The following is a 13,740-nucleotide window of genomic DNA, read 5'->3' as shown; positions in this document are numbered from 1 at the left end:
ATATTCTTAGGTTAACCCTTTCTTACCATACCATATATGGCCATTTATGAATGTGCCTATAGGAAGGAACTATTTAAAAACTCCTTATTCCAAATATAAGGCCATTTCATCCTTCTAAGATGGGACATGGGGACGTAAAAAGGGAAATTCTATCAACTTATTTCAATTTAGGATAATAATAAGCTCATGAACTTTGTCTTACTTCATCATTCAGAAATTGAAGAAGACTTTTATTTCCAAGCTTAGCTCAAATGTAGTTTGCTTCTTTTTGTGGGTGTGAAGCAATGTCAAACCATAATACCCAACAAACATTGGCTCTCGCTGAAAAGGATTTCACTTTAGTCGTTAGCTCTGCCTTCGCATCCCCCTACTTGAATTTGGGACCCACACTGTCCCTGCCTAACACGGGCAAACCCCATGAGTGTGGTTAGATAGATGGAAGGTTAGGCTCGATAGAGAGGATCTCCACTAGTAGAAAGGGAGCTATTTCGAAACTCCTTATCCTAAATAGTTCATCATTTGCATGCATGATAAGCACAAAATTAAATGAGAGTAGGCAGCTTAGTCTGCAAATAAGCTGGAGGGTTGGATGCAGACAATAGGAATCTCTTCTTGCCAAGACTTCTCTATAGAAGGGTCCACGTGGATTGTCTTTCAAGCGAAGTATAAGTTTCTTTCTCAAACTGGTATGGAAAGGAAGGGCTGGTGAGTTGTACATTTTAACCCATTTGATAGCTCTTTGTCCTCATCTTAGTGAGTCAAGTAGAGAGGGACTACGCAACCCATTTGCATATATAATCTTTGCTTTGGTGGTCCTGGATTAGCAAACTGGAAGAGTGTGATGCTCTACTTCTAAGAACTATACAAGGACATTTTTTCATCTTGACCTGCAACCTGATATAAGAACTCATGCCTTTTTTAATATCCTCCAGTGCAAGTTATCTGACCCCTTGTAAAGCTAAGATGTATATCGAGGCTACACATTAAAAATGTATACTGATCAGTTCTTGGGAATTATAGAATTCCATACTTAGTTTCCTGAGGTTCCTAGTTTTTTCATGTAGTTGAGAGCCCTCTCTTTCCTTTAATGCCTGAGTTTTGGATTAAACCGCACTTACTTAGGGTAACTCCTAAAGAATACTTCATCAAACCATGCCGGTGGAGAACTATAATTTTTCCAGCCTTGTCTCAACCCATTAATGTTGGAAAACCTTTACTTTGTTCTGTGAAAGGCTCAACCCTTTCATTCTTGTTGAAGAACGTGCCCTAACTTTACAGTTGAAAACGAAAAAACAGAAGCATGCGTGCAGGAATTTAAGATTGACTCACTATATGTATGCAGTAGTACTCCACCACAAGTAAACTGTATGCGTGCTTGCTGCTCAACAATATTTTCACAAGTCCTATTTAGATAAAAGCAAGCCTGTCAAGTGTCACCACTCTACATCAAACACCAATTCTTTCTTTCTCCCTCCCTCTCTCCCTCTCTCTCTCTCTCTCTCTCTCTCTCTCTCTCTCTCTCTCTCTACCATCTGATCTTGCGATTCCTTCATATATATATATATATGTACATGCAGATGTATCTCCTAGCTTCTTCCCTCACAAGAAAAATCTCATTTCTAAGACACCCTAAGCTTCTGTTCTTCCACCATGTCTGCTCCATGTCTGATGAGCTTCTCAAGCAAATTCGCGAGTGTTTATTTCCAGCCAGAGTTAATATTTTGGTCGCTGATTGCCCATTGTGATGAAATGATGAAGAAGAACTCCAAGCTCTCGTTTGGTGAATCTGGAGAGCTTTCCACGACTAAGCTCATGTGAATGAAGCCTCCAAATCAGGGGAATGGATAGCTCCTGGTCCGATTGATCACTGTCATATAGACTTCCTTTTTTCCTTGTTTTCTCTTTACTGGGATTAAATAAACTCTTGATGTTTATGTAATTTTTGTCTATGTTTGGGATCGTTTTATTTTGTCATGGTGAGTTCAATATGGCAAATAAATTAGTCATATCAGTGCTCCACAGGATCTGTGTATCCAAATGGAGGATGGAGATTGTAACAAATGTTATGTGATTGATAAATATTCTACTTATGTTCCAGTGCCCTTTCCTCTTTCAATAAATATTTATTAGTTGCTATAAGTTTAAGAAGATTATATGCATCGACAACCCAAATCCACTTGTTACGGATGAATTTGAAGATCAAATTCGAAATTACTGGATAACAATTACTGTTGTGTTGATTATCTGTTCTTAGAATATATTTTGCGTCTAGAATGGATTCTCATTCAATGTGGCTGAAAGAAAACTCAGTCGTTTTGCTAATTTTCTTCTCCATTATATGTAGTTCTGATCATTTAAACTTCTTTTATGGACTCAAGAAAATGGTGAAAATTTGAAAGCAGGAAACTGAATTGGACTCTAGAACAGTGGAAATTACATGCGACGACTTGCTTTGGGATGGAGTCAGCTTTACATTGGTGGAATTGGGAAAACAGGAAAGTTGAGCTTTGCAGAAGCTTCTTTTTGTTCTGTTCTCTACTTTATTCAAGTTGCAGGCACGGGAGCTGCTTTATTTCGCATTACCACTGTAGGAGTTGAAGCCATTCTAGTATCATTGCACTCCATCCATTTCTGTACTGAAAAAGTTGTCTTTTTTTCAAAGATCGAAATGTAATGATGAAGAAAAGCTTCCCACTTCTATACTCACTCCCAGGTCCCCCACCCAGAAAAGGTAAACAGTTTTTCTGTTTGCGAACATTGCAACTTTGATCTTCTACCAAAATACCCACTGGTTTAAGATAGTTTCTTCCACCAAAAAACCCACTAATAAGTTCTATCTGGAAAGAAAAAATTTCAATACAATAAAGCAAAAGACGTGAGTAGTTTTTTCAAGAAATAAAACCCTAAATCCAGTTTCAAAATTGAAAAAGAGTACATACAAGATATGGTCAGGGATTGCTCGAGTGCACCTGTACGAGAATCGCTCGCTTGCAAGGATCTGAAACCAGTTCATAGGTTTCCATGTCTGATTTATTCCAGAAATATGCTGAATTAGAATGTTCAGAATCAGGATTAATGAGTGCCGATCTAATTCTAGTTTCTGAACAACCGAATGATAAGGAATCTGGATTCTGGATCCTCAATGATTCCACCAACCATCATTCGACCCTGCAGCGTATTGTTAGGGACTTGGGCTGGACCGGCTGGTGGGCCTTTGAAGATTTACAAAATCGAAGCCCAATGTGTAGCAGCAATTTTATAGTGAAAAGAAAAACTGACATTTAATTTTACCGACGGTAGCAAGGGGGAAACAAAATCTCTGTTGTGTAGTAGTGCGTCCAGCCCGACCCAAACACGTGGCCCGGGAAAACTTTTTTTTCCGTGTTTTCCCGTGCCCCCGTGTGTGGGCGCGGGGGGCCTGTTGTGTACTAGTACTAGTACCTCGCCACAGGCACGTGAATTATACCAAATGAAAAGTTAGAGATAAAAATACCAACTTTAAATGAAAAAAGCTTGTTGAGAGACCGTCCACCCTCTCAGTAGAGAAATCGTAGGTTCGATCTTGCCTGATGGATATACATATTTGTGGGCAAGTTCTTGGAAATGGGCATGTACAAGTAAAGGCGGGTCTCTCAAGTCTCAACTAGACTTCTTCTTTCTTTCTTTCTTTTCTTTTTACTTTTTTTTTTTTTTATTATTTTATTTTTTTATTTTTTATAACTTAATGTTGGTATTAATCTCAATCCTTCCTTTGGTATGATCCACATGTCAATATGTGGGATATGTGGGAATTTACTGTTGTGCACAACATAGAGATGAACTAACATAAAGATGTGCACAAGTAAGGGTGTCAATTTATAGTCCGAACCGTTAAAACTGAACTGCACCGGCTCGTTATAGCCCAAACCGGCCTAAACTGAACCTTAATGAGCCATAATTGGGCTGAGGGTTGTGGAGCCTACACCAACCCGAAACCTAACCGCAACCCGTTATAACCCGTTAACAACCCGTTTTGTAATTTTACATTAAATAGTATTTGAATCCCGTTTTGTAATTTTACATTAAATAGTATTTGAATCATTATATTACCATTATGTAGTTGATATAGACAATTAAAAAAAGTAAGCATGAATTCAAAGATCAAATAGTCATATTTTACTATTTAATATCTAGGTTCTTTAATTTCTATAGAATGGGTGAGTTTTTTTTTAATGAAAATTGACCAATTGCAACTTTGTTTTTCATATAATTTTTGCTTTTGTTGGAGGGTGCTCAATTGTTTTTTCTTGTTTTTTTTTTTACATACCATAAACTGTTAGTCAACCCAATCTAAACAGTTAGTCCGAACCCAAACCGCACCAAATTGAAACCAGCTCAAAACTCTTATTTTGCTAATGGGCCGTGTTTGGGCTATGTGTTTTTCAGCCCAAAACCGCCCCAAACCACACTACTGACACCCCTATGCACAATGAATGATTTGTTTCCCTCTTTGATGGTTTATGTAAGATTACATTTGTTTGTAAATGTGAGATGTAAAAAAAAAACATATAGGCCCCAAGTGTAATGAGGTGAGGGATAAATAAATAAATAAAAAGAATTTTGTAAAAAAATATTAATTATAGGTTTAATTTTGTTATTTTTTATATTTTTCACAAAGTCCCACACATTTTGTAAGACTTATTAAAAGTTTGAAATGAAAAAATAAACTTGCCATCAGATAAGCTTCCTTAATTTTAGATTGTCTCTAATTTTTTTTGTTCCAACCAATCAAACAAATTATACTTTTAAGATTTAATCTGACACCTAAAATTCAATGTCATTTTTTTTATTCTGTTTTTTCAATATAAAATTGCTGCTATTTAGTTTTAGTACTTTTCTTTTTTCTTTTCTTTTTTCTTTTCTTTTGGGTTTGGGGTCTGAAGGAAGACGATTACTTGGGATACAAGACAAGATAATGGTTTTATTATTGAATCAAAAGAAAATCTTGACCCCACATGACGATGATTGACCTGGAAAAGGCAGGTGGACGGCCACATTTCCATTAGAGAGACACTTCAGAGGTTGAAATTTTCTCTGTAACATTGCCGACGGCCCACTGCAAGCCCATCTATCTTTTTGGGTTAAAAGCCCATCTAAGTTATGTTCCTAAAGGTTTATATTGTTTTTAAAGCAACACCTCGATCCTCCACTTCCCAGTTCTCACCCACTCCGTACATTTTCCCTCATACCTGGGTTTGCCACGTGTCATCGTCATCGCATCTATTTTGTATTTTCAATTATATTTTTCTGGGTCCGTTTGGACTCCATCAAGAAAACAGTTCCAGGGGCAGGCAGACCAAGCTTATTTATTTTGCTTGGAAGTCTTTCCCTCCTTTGTCTCTTTACCCGCTGGAGCAAGACTGCAAGAGTACAGTTACGAAGACTTGAAGTGAGACTCTTCTAGCCGTCGTCGCAGGAGAACATAGACCCTTCAACGTTAAACCCACACGGTTTTCCGTTCAGATAATCGCCATGGACATGGATTTCTGGGCTTCTAGGGTTGACTCTGTCAAGCACCTCAGTGCTATGCAAGCTGCAAAAATTAGCTCTGGTACAAAGACATTACTCTCTTCTTTTTATTCTTTCTCGCTAGAATTCTGGGTTTTCTTGCTCTAATTAATTTACCGTGAACTACTGTTTATGAGAGTTAAAATTCATATCCAGTTTTATTGACTTTGCTTTGGATTTCTTTCCTTCATCTTTCTTAGAAAGCTGGTTTTTTTTTGTGATGCTCTAATGGGTTTTATCTGGCCAGTAGTTGGCTTCTTGGGTTTTTAGTCTGTTACTGATCTGATTTCTTGTCTTGTAAAACTTTAGTGGTCTTCTCCACTGTCCATCTCTTTTTTCTATTTCGTATACTCTCAGAGGACCTCCCGGGCGCTTATCAGAGGGTTCTTTTTTTCTTCCTCTCCCTAGATTAGCTGTCATCTTTGAGTGTTCCTTCCTCAAAGTGCCTACGGTTTTGGTATCGGAGGTTGTCCTACAGGATAGGACCGTTTTCAATTAGTTTATGTGATCTGTGGACAAACGCCATGTAATTTGTAGGAGACTCTTCTTTTTACTTCTCATTATGGGAACCAAAACCCAAATCTTCCTGAAACTAAATGGTTATCACGTATATATCCATTTAATCTCTTTTAAATGGGTTATTCTTTTGCAAAGAAAAGGCCATCCTAATTTTTGTTGGGTGTGCCAGGTTCAAACTATGGTGAGTAGTGGGTAGGCCTTTTTTTGTGTTTACTACCATCGCAATGTCTTACAAAAGGCTGTGGAAAGATTTGGTTATAAACTTATGACTTGCGTCCTTAGATCACTGTGTTCTATATATGAACTGTAATATTTTTTTTTTCCAGTAGAACTTGGTTCAACATATCCATTTGACTCCTTTTTCTGATACCCAACAGAAAACCATTTGAGAATGGATGATTCTGAAGGAGATGATGACTTAAGGGGGGCTTGCTTCCTTTGCCCCTTCTGTTATGTGGAAATAGAAGTTCAGATGCTTTGTGCCCATCTGCAAGATGAACACTGCTTTGACGTAAAAAATGCAGTAAGTATGGTATGCATTACTCGGTTTGGTAGGAATATTCTATTCTTTATTAATTTTCTTCAAACTGGAAATAAATTCCTTGGATTGTCCAATGAATAAAACTGATCAATGTGGCATGCAAACTACCAAGCAGGCTAGCAAGAATCAAAACCCCTGGGCCCGAACTAACCTAGGTATACCCGTCTAGAAGACTTGATTGTTATTGAACTCTCTCAGACATGATTTACAACAGGGGAACATACATTTCTTTAGCAAAAGCTCGTAGGTTGATTTTGAGGAAGTCACCTTACTGTATTGACCATCATTTAAATATTAGCTCTGTATTTCATGAGCTTTGTTCTGAGACATCATCTACTTCTAAAGCAAGAAGCATATTCTATGTGACTAGCGGTTCAGTGTATCTGCCAGAAATCTTTTTTTAGGAAGGAACAATAATAATAATTGTTATTTATTAAAAAGAGAGCTAGAAATCTTTATTTTAGTTTTTCTGTTTCCCCACCATATAGATGGTTGCTCTTGTGGACTAATGTTATTTAGCTTGCTGTAGAATATGTTTGCCTTACAGAATGCTATTTGCTGCTAGACTGGAAAGCAGAGTCTAATGCAAGATCTTACCCTGCATTGGAGCCATAGTTGTGAAAGGGGGCAGGGGTGAGTTGGCAGGGGTACCTCATGAACTATTTACAATGTAGTAGTGTACCAAGACATGCATCATCTTTTATTGGGAGTTCTAGAGGTTATTAAGTAGATGCTTCTTGGAAATCATACAAGTGATGTAAGTAGAATTAATTATGTTCAATACTTGCACTCAGATGTTCTTTTCTTTATGGCCATATGTCTTCTTAACCATGTTCGTAGTTGAGCATTCCCTGTTGGCCTCATAAATGTTATCCTTTTATTCTATTTTCAGTCCACTGTTGGGATCTGATGTCCAGTTTATTTCCAATATGGACCTGCGATATGCTACAAGTCATTGTTATGTTTCATTATTTTCAGGTCTGCCCTGTATGTGCAGCAAGTTTAGGTAAAGACATGATTGGACATTTTATAGTGCAGCATGCACATTTGTTGAAGGTATTTGATTGTTCAAACTTTAGTGATTTTTACTTACCGAAAGATTCACTCCCTTGAGCTGGACTTTAAAGTCATACTCTCTTCATGTGTTCTCTGCAGAGGAGGCGAAAATGTCAAAAATCAGGTCTATGGACTAATAGTTCGGTGATGCTGGGGAAGGACCTACGAGAACTAGGCTCATTTCTTGGTTCCACTTCCACAAATGGTTGGGGAAGTGCAACTGACTCTCTACCTGATCCACTGCTGTCACCATTTCTACGCAGTGTAGTTATTTCAGACACCAAAGATGATCAAGATAAACATTCCAAAAATGATGTGTCATCTTCGTCTGACATGAACAGGTATTTTTCTTCTATCAACTGGCAAGTCATTGAAAGGAAACTCCCTGTATTATCACTAGTGCTACTTATGTAAGTTACAATGATGCTATAGGCTCCTGAATTATAGACAAAAAGAAATATGGGCAATGATGCCAGTGAATAAAAGATGAATTGTGGAATGGGAAACTACTGATTTTTTATTTCTTTTTCGTTTCAAGCTGAATAGTAAATGTTCATTCTGGAGAAAATGCAAGCCACCAACAGTGTTGATAGTTGTGAAAGGTATTTTTAGAATAGTTGTGAACTTATAAAAGAAAAGGAGTATGAGAAATAGGAATTCACCAATGATGTGTTTATTTCATGAACATGAAGCATACCTGCAAACCAATATCATTCAAATTGCAGAGAGTACATGTGGCAAATGACAAATTCTACTTTTAGAATCTTCAGAGAATATCCAATCCCTTGCATTGTACTTCAAAGTCGCCTGTTTGATGCGACTATCCTTCATATATTTTACCCAATCGTATTAGATTCTTGGGTATTTCATTGTATTGTATATTTCATTAGAAACCTGTGGTGAAGTGAAATGTTAGAAAAATTTGCCTCCAATAGTCCAATATTGAAATTACCAAAAAAAAAAAAAAAGTCCAATATTGAACAAATATGCTAAACAAGCAGTCTTCATATCAAAGGTCAGGATAACAGAAAGAAAAAAAAAAAGGTGTGGGGGGGGGGGACAATAATTAGCAAAATCATAGGCAGAGATGACCCCCACCCCATGCAGTAAATTCTACAACATATTTTGGAAAGACCTTGATTCAGTGGCATTAGACAGTTTTCGCACATGCAGGCCTGTACTTAAGCTTGGGAGGACAACAATGTTGGCCTTTGGATAATTACATTATAGGTTGGGCCTTCTAATTTTTTGGGATCATTGTAGTGGGCATAATATAGGAAGCTGTTAAACTGGGGTTAAAAATAGTACAGGGGATTTGGGGTCAAGTCTTTTGAGTTAGACTAGAATACTTAATTGCTGGATTAAACCCTAATAGGTTAAAAATTAAGTACTTTAGTTTTTTTTATTTTTTTTTTTATTTTTTATTTTTAAATTTATTATTATTATTATTATTTTAATTTTCTATGGAGTCTGTTTTGGAAGCCCATATATGAGGGATAAGTGGCCAATACGAATGTAACCATATAATTGTATGTAAATCTAAAGGTCTGAAATCTTGGGAATTTTGATAGGTTAGTTACATTGCTAGTTGCGGGATATGTTGAAATATAAATAAATTGAATATCTTGAAAAGGGCTTTAATGCCAGATATTAGAAATGTACAAGAATTAAGTCTAGGCAAAAGTTCCCATGAGGGTCTGCCTCTCTATAAAAAGGAGCCATCTGCAAGCATTTGAAATCAGAGTTTGAATGAAATTTGATTTATATCATTCTTCTGTGAGCAAGAGCACTGCAGATGGGGTGGTAAGTGGGATTCTAGCTTGGGTTACTCATCAAGGTATGTCTTCTTATCTTTCTTACGTCTTGTTTTGTTATGAAATCTCTCTATCCCGGTCCCGGCTTTGGGCTCAACTTTAGTTGCAGTCTCACCTCCATACGGTCCTGTCTATAGAGGATTTTGATTTTGTCGTGAGGACTGAACCAGGATCCCATTAGTTTGGCTCTTCTGAGAGCATTGTTAAGGTGGGTCAAGAATGGTTGGAGCTTGGAAGCATGAAGACGCGTAGTTGATTGTGAAAAAAGTTTGTGTACCCAAGTCTTCTCATTTACCATAGACGTCTGCTTTCTGAGAATGGGTAACAAAGTATGCTTGGAGCCGAAGGAGACCAACGGTGCAGCCAGAGTAGGAAGAAAATGGTTATCGCAGGAGTAACAATAGACTATTGCAGTGATGGATGCGATACATAATTAGTTATTTTATTCCCAAATATTTCAAGAGGAACAAACACCATCAATATTTTATTCTCAGAACTTGTGATACAGGTGTGATGCATTAGAATTCTTGCATCCTCTTCTAATTTTCTATTATCCAAAAGCTGGGGATGAAATTTACTCAACAGTCAACACCAGGGTGATTGATGCAGTTGCATAAGATATTAATCCAATATGGAAGTCTATGCAGAAGCTTGGAAGGTCCACAAGGCAACAGTGGTAATCAATTAGCTGAAATTGACTTCTGAGAAGTGGGCTTTTATTTTCTTGGAATTCAATGGATTGTGCCCAATTTATAAGCTTCCTAAAGTGGGGCAAAGATGGTACACAGAATTAGTAGTTGAGTCTTCGAGTTCGTTGAGAATAATTAATAGCTAGTTGTTTTGAGTTTATTTGCTCTGCTGAGCTTGTTAAGAGTGATTAGAAGTCCTTGTATGAGCCAATTGAGCTTTACCTACAGTGGGGATAAAGATAGGACACAGAATTAGTAGTAAAGTATTTGAATTATATTAAAATAATAGATGGCTACATAGAGCTCACTTTTTTGAGTTATTCACCTTATTGAGCATGTTAAGAGTGACTAGGAGTCTATGAGTGGATTTTGGGGATATAGATGCAATTAGAGTTGATTTCTGTAAAGAGTGAACACTTTTTAAATTTTGGTGCTATTGAGCAGTGCATACAGGGTTGGGATGCCTAACCTGATTTCTTCTCTTTTCTTCCTCCTAAGAAGATCAATAGTCAGGGTTTTCAGGCTGCATTGTACTATTAGTGCTAAGTTCATTGTGATACTGTATGCAGTTCATGTGTGCTGTCAGAGGCCTCTGTCTCTATACAATTCTATGTGTTCCTTATAGAATAAGCTTTTTTTCCTTCTCCATGGTTAGAGGAAATCAAAGGGCCACCATTGGCCATTGTTGCCCTCCCATGGGGAAAAAACTAATAATAAAAAACTTAATGTCTGTACCAGGAATAGCCAGTAATACTGCACTGATACAGGGTATTCTCTTGAGACCATTCAGAGGGCCTCGATCAAGGTAGAACTTGGCTGAAGGAAACCTGTCCCCCTTCTATAATTTCTATTCATGTTGTCTGGTTGGGCGCATGACTGTGACTTTCTTCTTTGTCCGTCTTTCTGCTGTCTTATTTTATTTATTTATTATTATTATTATTATTATTATTATTTTTTGTATGACATACAAATTTTTATATAAAGATGAGGTGCTATCAATTCATTGTTTTCAAGGTCCGAGTGGGTCCATGTTTGTGATTTCTTATGAGTAATTGAAGATTTCATGTGTCTCTATTACCAGTTAAATGTATCTCTAAACAAAAATCCTCTCATTTGGTCTTTCTTTGAAAGCATATATTTTATGCTGAGATCATTCACACAAATTGCATTACCTTATAGTTTTACTATGATATATGGTTATGCTAAAGATACCTGGGTAGCGTCTACCATGCTGGTACTATAAACTCAGTTCCATATTTTCTCAGTTCAGACTGCATTCTAGACTTGAGAGTCCATGCTGAGAATGTATATAGAAAACAGCATGAAACCAATACATTGACTCAGCAGATCCATCAAATTGTACGAATGAGTGAGTTTGATGATCGCAGGACTAGCTGTACAGGAAGTGTGATTTTAAGAATGGGTTTGATGTTTTAAAGACTGGCTCTGACGGGAGCTAATGACACTTTCTATTGTGCAGCATGGAGTCTTCTGCATCAGACGAAGCTCAGGAACAGGATTATAGAGAAAGAAACCAGAGGGCTGAGTTCTTCCAGCAGATGGTCCTATCAACAATTTTCTGATGCGTTTTAGCTGTGGAATGGAATTCTTAGATGCATCAAATAGGTGAAACAGTTATCTGCCCTCATCAAGCAGCTGCGATTTACTCCTGTCAAATTTTATCAGTGATAGCAACTCGTATTCCTTTTGTATTCAGGCAATGTATATCAGCTTTGTATATTTATTTTGTAATTCAAACAAACAGAAAACCTTTAGAACTTGATCCACCACCTCCTGTAGTAAAATCGTTTTTGAAATCTACTACTACTGTATTTATCTGGTTTCAGGATGTGTTAACAGACCTATAAACTTTTCCAAGAATGCAATACCTAAACACAGTGTTCATAAAATAAAGGGAAAATGTTTGTATAAAGAAGGTACTGCCATTGCCATGGTAAACAACAAGAAACTGCAAGAACATCCTTTACAATTTACATGGAAGTAAATTCCTTCCATTACCCTTTTACAAAACAATCACATAATCTAATCACGATTACGTTAAAACCGGAATCGTTTTGAGCTCTGGCTGAAAGAACCAGCAGGCGAAATTTACCCAAGTTCGGTTTTGTCTAGAATACAATAAAATTCCCCAATTTTCCAGACACCCCAGTCGATTAGTAAGCTCCATAACCGGAAAGGGTGAAGAATTCTTGTTCGGTTTGTGAGAGTTGAGGTGAACTGAACAGAAAATCAGGGTTTTAGAAAGGAGGTAGGATACGAAAAAAAAGATGAAAAAATCACTCAGCCTCGTCGCATAAATGGGCCATGAGGACGCGAGGGCTTTCCCATACAGGGAGGTCGAAAACGGATTGCTTCAGGCGTTCCTCCTCAGCCTTGCAGAAGTCTTCAGCAGTGTCGCATAGATTGGAGAGATCCTGCAGAATGATTTCTTGCACTTCCGCCTGAAAAGCCCAAAATTTAGAAAGAATTACTAGTTGTAGAGAGAGAAAATCTTCCTCGCCTGAAGTGTTTTTTTTTTGCTTAAGCCAATATTGAACCTTTCCCCAGGAAGCAGAGAGGGCTTTGCCGGAATTCCAAATTCCTTACTAAGCCATCAGTTAATATGAACTTAACCATTCCAGGCATTAGTCTTTAATAGCTACGATGTGGGTTTTTCTCTGTCTACGTTACCGAGAAAAGATAAAAACGAGTGGCTGTTAAACTCGAAACCCTAAGCCAAGGTGGGGGAAGTGGATGCAATGGAATACCTGTAAGAGTAAGTCGTCGACCAATTGACGGAAGGAGGAGTCCGACTTGGGAGCGGGTTCCATGGACGAAGATGCAGGAGGAGCAGAAGGTTGAGATTGGGCCCTATTCTCCATCGCCTGAAGCGTTTCGGACATATTTTCCCACTGATCGATCTCCTTCTGGTACTGATCCTTCAACTTCAGGAGCGCCTTTTTCTTCCTCTCCCTAAGCTGTCTCTGCTCTCCTTCTGGATCCGTAGCCGGAGGTGCGGTGTTTAGATCTTGTCTTCTCCTCTTTCTCTTGTAAACGAAACCATCGTCGTTGCACAACTCCCAGTCTTCATCTTCCCAGGCCACTGACGCCATGGCCGACAGAGAAGTTCAAATTTTCAAATCAACTGGATTATTTAACTCCTGCCCTTTTCTTATGCAGCCCTCCTTCTTACTCTCTCCCTTTCAAAACCCTCACTCTCCCTCCCCTTCCCCGGTGCCGCTCTCCGGCTCTCAACAGCCTTTCGATGCTACGCCGTCGGTGAGGCTGCTCCGCTCGTGAGGATGTTCACACGAATTCTTGCGGTGAGGGTCACAGAGAGAAAATTAATGGTTTCTGCAGAAAAGAGAGTTTCCCGCCCAGCAGCTTCTGCTATTCCATCTTTCAATCTTTCTCCTCCATCCCTCCAAGGCTCCACCACCTACGAACCAACCAAACCATTCAAAGATTCAGGTTTGGTTTTTATTTTTTATTTTTTAAACCTGAATCTTTGAATAGTTTCTTGTTCTCTTTTCCCATTTCGGTCCAACCCAACTACAAGTGGGATCCATTTAAA

At 38.0% G+C, this 13,740-nt stretch overlaps 2 protein-coding genes across 4 annotated transcripts; one reads left to right on the top strand and one right to left on the bottom strand.

Annotated features, from left to right (window-relative positions):
- Positions 1 to 5,319: 5,319 nt before the first annotated feature.
- Positions 5,320 to 12,014, top strand: LOC149020727 (protein DEHYDRATION-INDUCED 19 homolog 6-like). 3 transcript variants are annotated; one of them, XM_089148939.1, is made up of 5 exons: positions 5,320 to 5,590; positions 6,444 to 6,598; positions 7,586 to 7,663; positions 7,763 to 8,004; positions 11,647 to 12,014. In XM_089148939.1, exons 1-5 carry the CDS (start codon positions 5,512 to 5,514, stop codon positions 11,747 to 11,749), a joined length of 657 nt encoding a protein of 218 aa, XP_089005065.1. In that variant the 5' UTR covers positions 5,320 to 5,511; the 3' UTR covers positions 11,750 to 12,014. The 3 variants fall into 3 exon arrangements, with proteins under 3 accessions (XP_089005065.1, XP_089005067.1, XP_089005066.1); XM_089148941.1 differs by lacking the exon at positions 11,647 to 12,014 and adding an exon at positions 11,555 to 11,635; XM_089148940.1 differs by having other exon boundaries at positions 5,323 to 5,590; positions 6,444 to 6,589; positions 11,647 to 12,004.
- A 134-nt stretch (positions 12,015 to 12,148) lies between these two features.
- Positions 12,149 to 13,630, bottom strand: LOC149020726 (cryptic loci regulator). The gene is made up of 2 exons (XM_089148942.1): positions 12,935 to 13,630; positions 12,149 to 12,628 (listed from the first exon to the last, which is right to left on the bottom strand). Exons 1-2 carry the CDS (start codon positions 13,277 to 13,279, stop codon positions 12,464 to 12,466), a joined length of 510 nt encoding a protein of 169 aa, XP_089005068.1. The 5' UTR covers positions 13,280 to 13,630; the 3' UTR covers positions 12,149 to 12,463.
- Positions 13,631 to 13,740: the final 110 nt, after the last annotated feature.

The sequence above is a fragment of the Hakea prostrata genome, chromosome 3, assembly GCF_041222555.1.
Source record: "Hakea prostrata isolate BN-2017 chromosome 3, UWA_Hpros_2, whole genome shotgun sequence".
NCBI lineage: Eukaryota > Viridiplantae > Streptophyta > Magnoliopsida > Proteales > Proteaceae > Hakea > Hakea prostrata.
The sequence above is the reverse complement of the archived record's forward strand: the minus strand, read 5'-3'. Positions and strand labels throughout refer to the sequence as shown.

Excerpts from the sequence above, each read along its gene's own strand:
- LOC149020727 (XM_089148939.1), top strand. The coding sequence starts at position 5,512 with ATGGACATGGATTTCTGGGCTTCTAGGGTTGACTCTGTCAAGCACCTC. Across the intron at positions 5,591-6,443 it reads AGCTGCAAAAATTAGCTCTG|AAAACCATTTGAGAATGGAT; the intron begins GTACAAAGACAT and ends GATACCCAACAG. Across the intron at positions 6,599-7,585 it reads TAAAAAATGCAGTAAGTATG|GTCTGCCCTGTATGTGCAGC; the intron begins GTATGCATTACT and ends CATTATTTTCAG.
- LOC149020726 (XM_089148942.1), bottom strand. The coding sequence starts at position 13,279 with ATGGCGTCAGTGGCCTGGGAAGATGAAGACTGGGAGTTGTGCAACGAC. Across the intron at positions 12,629-12,934 it reads TCGACGACTTACTCTTACAG|GCGGAAGTGCAAGAAATCAT; the intron begins GTATTCCATTGC and ends TGGGCTTTTCAG.